Below are 1914 nucleotides of genomic sequence, written 5' to 3'. Positions count from 1 at the left end.
ACATCAATATGTATCAGAAAATGTAATAAAAATTAGGGGTGATTTCGGAGCCATTTTTTGGAAAAAGCATGGGCTGTAGGCAAACTAGGCATACCATATAGCTAGTAAATTTGGAGTGCAAAAATTTGGCGAATGGACCTCAATTTGCCAAATTTGCCTAAGTTTTACTCCACCAAATTTTCTAGCTATACTGTATTTTTCCAAAAATGTACTCCTTTTAAAAATGGCTGTAACTCAAGAAATTTTTGTTGGAATGAGCTTAATGTTAGACATTATGCATCATTATTATCAATAATGTATCATTAATCATTTTTGATTAATAATTATTATAGGTTGTGGACCTGAACTATTATCTCAAGTATCTCTCATTCATATACTGAAAATCTATTAACTGGGCTTAGGAACTAAGGACTCTTAACACAATCAGACTGGTTTAATAATTTCATTAATCTTGACTTGTCTGTATATAGTTATTACTCTAGATGTATACCTGAAGTGTATCAAACATTATTTATTGTCATTGTTCATGAATTACTCTCATTTCTGTTTATAAGTCATGGCACCCGCTTCTGCATTGATGGCTCTCGCAATAATTTCATTCAAAATTCATAATAATCAATTTTAATAATAAAGAAATTGTGTATGCATAATTGTTTAAACCAGGAGCCCATGAAAAATGCTGTATAATGTTCTACATTCATCTATAGTAGTAATATTGTATTGGATCTACTGTACATTAGCTGCTGTTCATTCATTATTTATAGGTATGGTCCTACTGAGCAACTCAAGTATGTTGGGATAGAAAGAGGAAGCAAAGAATAGACTATGTTTTATACACATGACTATTCTGACTATTGATGGTGTTAAAATACTATTTAGGTATTATTGCAAATTTAAGTTTAAGATTATGATCAGATTCAAATATTGGCCTTGCCCACGCTAAGCTTAATTTGCACTGTATTCCAAGAAGCGACCATAAATTTTCAACTAAGACCCAATCACTAATTAATGTATCTCCATCAACTTATAAATTCCCATTCGTTTTAGCTGTTAAATTTTATGAAAGAGGGCAGGTTTCACACCTTAAGACTTTAAAATTAATACAACATTAACTAAAAAAGCAAATAAAGAAACTACACAAAATAAAAATACTAAAATAATAGAATACTAACTAAAATGTAGCAGTACTAATTAAAATATCAAAAAAACAAACAATTTAATGAAATCTTTATACTAAAAATAATAGAAAACTATAACTAAAAGGCAGCAGTAATAATTAGAATATCAAAAATACAAACAATTAATCAAATCGTCATCCTTTTCAATGACTCTATTACTTGAGCCATAATAGGACGAGCTCTAGGATTAGCATTAAGTCCTCTTTGTATGAGAGACTTCATATCAGACCAGGAGACACTACCAGATTGTACTTCTCTCTCTCCTGTCGTCATTTCTGGGGGAGAGTACAATGTCATTTCCATAAGGAGAACAGTGTAACTGTAGACATCCATTGCTGGACTGTGTTGATCAGGATCACGAGCTTCTGGTGCAGCATATGCAACATTGCCTGGCATAACAGTACCAGTACTAGTGCCTTGTTGCAATTTAGCTGTACCATAATCTGCTACTTTAGCTTCATAACCAGCAGCTCCAGTGCAAGGCTTTAATAATACGTTAGGGCTGCTGACATCTCTGTGAATAATAGGCTGAGGCTTAAACAGGTGAAGGTAGTTGAGGCCTAAAGCTACATCTTGAGCAATACTCAGAATCTGTTGATTTGTTAACTTAGTCTCCTGAAGCTTTTTATAAAGACTAGTGCTCATCAGCTCGGTCAAGATGAGAGGATTACCCACTTTAGTTGCACCAATAAACTGGACCAGGTTAGGATGACGTACTCGTGATGCTATACTCATT

The 1914-nt window shown here is 33.2% G+C and overlaps 1 protein-coding gene and 1 long non-coding RNA gene across 2 annotated transcripts in view; one reads left to right on the top strand and one right to left on the bottom strand.

The window, feature by feature from the left end:
• Nucleotides 1-922, top strand: part of LOC109589510 (uncharacterized) — a 2235-nt gene extending 1313 nt beyond the window's left edge. Inside the window, exon 2 of the long non-coding RNA XR_002188741.1 lies at nt 333-922. This is a non-coding gene — a long non-coding RNA (uncharacterized LOC109589510). The remainder of the gene's footprint in view (nt 1-332) is intronic.
• Nucleotides 923-1227: 305 nt separating this feature from the next.
• Nucleotides 1228-1913, bottom strand: LOC105315254 (serine/threonine-protein kinase CTR1-like). Its single transcript, XM_011409829.2, has one exon. It carries the CDS (start codon nt 1911-1913, stop codon nt 1305-1307), a length of 609 nt encoding a protein of 202 aa, XP_011408131.1. The 3' UTR covers nt 1228-1304.
• Nucleotide 1914: the final 1 nt, after the last annotated feature.

Source organism: Amphimedon queenslandica, unplaced genomic scaffold (assembly GCF_000090795.2).
Source record: "Amphimedon queenslandica unplaced genomic scaffold, v1.1 AMPQUscaffold_11237, whole genome shotgun sequence".
Taxonomy (NCBI): Eukaryota; Metazoa; Porifera; class Demospongiae; order Haplosclerida; family Niphatidae; genus Amphimedon; species Amphimedon queenslandica.
This window is presented reverse-complemented; position numbering and strand designations above follow the sequence as displayed.